General features: G+C 46.8%; 1 protein-coding gene across 1 annotated transcript in view; it reads right to left on the reverse strand.

Annotated features, from left to right (window-relative positions):
- The window catches only part of FAM107B (family with sequence similarity 107, member B), a 20060-nt gene that overhangs the window by 10413 nt on the left and 8835 nt on the right, over positions 1 to 812 (reverse strand). The window contains exon 2 of the mRNA XM_008586766.1: positions 36 to 219. Within this exon, the coding sequence (XP_008584988.1) occupies positions 36 to 163 (128 nt within the window). The 5' untranslated portion in view covers positions 164 to 219. The remainder of the gene's footprint in view (positions 1 to 35; positions 220 to 812) is intronic.

Genomic DNA, 812 nt, shown 5'->3' on the forward strand with positions numbered 1-812 from the left:
AAAAAAAAAAAAAAAAAAAAAAGAAACCACCTTACCTTTTTTGATTCATAAGAAGTTCTCTGTGAAGATCTTGATGGTTTCGGGATGTTTTGACAGGATTGATCAGTTTCTGAGGCCTAATTAGTTCAGGATTGTCATCTTCTATATAGTCTGGCTCAGCCATGATGTTTTTTGGAATGAGATGTGAGTCCTTTGGGTCAATATCCTCAAGTGGGCTGTCTGAAATAGAAAGATGAGAAATACTCATTTGACTTCTTTTTGCTAAGACTTCTCTCACAAATGCAGAGGCCCACGGAGCTGCACAGTACAACACACTAAGACATGTCGTCCTCCTGGGTCCACTTCGGGACATTATTGATAAATCTAAAGCATTTTTAAAGTGACTGGGGAACGCAAGGAGAGGAGAATGGCTGCACTGTGCTGTGTTACCCATGAATAAGGCAGACGAGTCCTGTGACCTGACTCTAGTCACCGCCATTCACACCTTGAGTTCTGGCCACACAGGACAGAAACACTTCCTGCCACCATCAACCTACCACGAACACACGGGCACCAGACCCATGTGTTTACTCCCTCCTTCAGCCTCAGCACATTAATCTACACTACAAATGTAGGAACCCTGGCCTTGCACCGACGGCAGAGGCTTCTACAGCTCAGAGAGGTCCTCTTTCACCTGCGGTGCTACTGGACGTTGTCTCCTTCTCTCCTCATGTGATCATATCCTCTCAGGTCTTCCCTCCAATGTCACCTTCTCAGAGCCTGACCTGTGACCCTGCTGAAGAGTGCAATCCCGCCCCCAGCACCCCCCCACT

This window comes from Galeopterus variegatus, unplaced genomic scaffold (assembly GCF_000696425.1).
Source record: "Galeopterus variegatus unplaced genomic scaffold, G_variegatus-3.0.2 Scaffold4106, whole genome shotgun sequence".
NCBI lineage: Eukaryota > Metazoa > Chordata > Mammalia > Dermoptera > Cynocephalidae > Galeopterus > Galeopterus variegatus.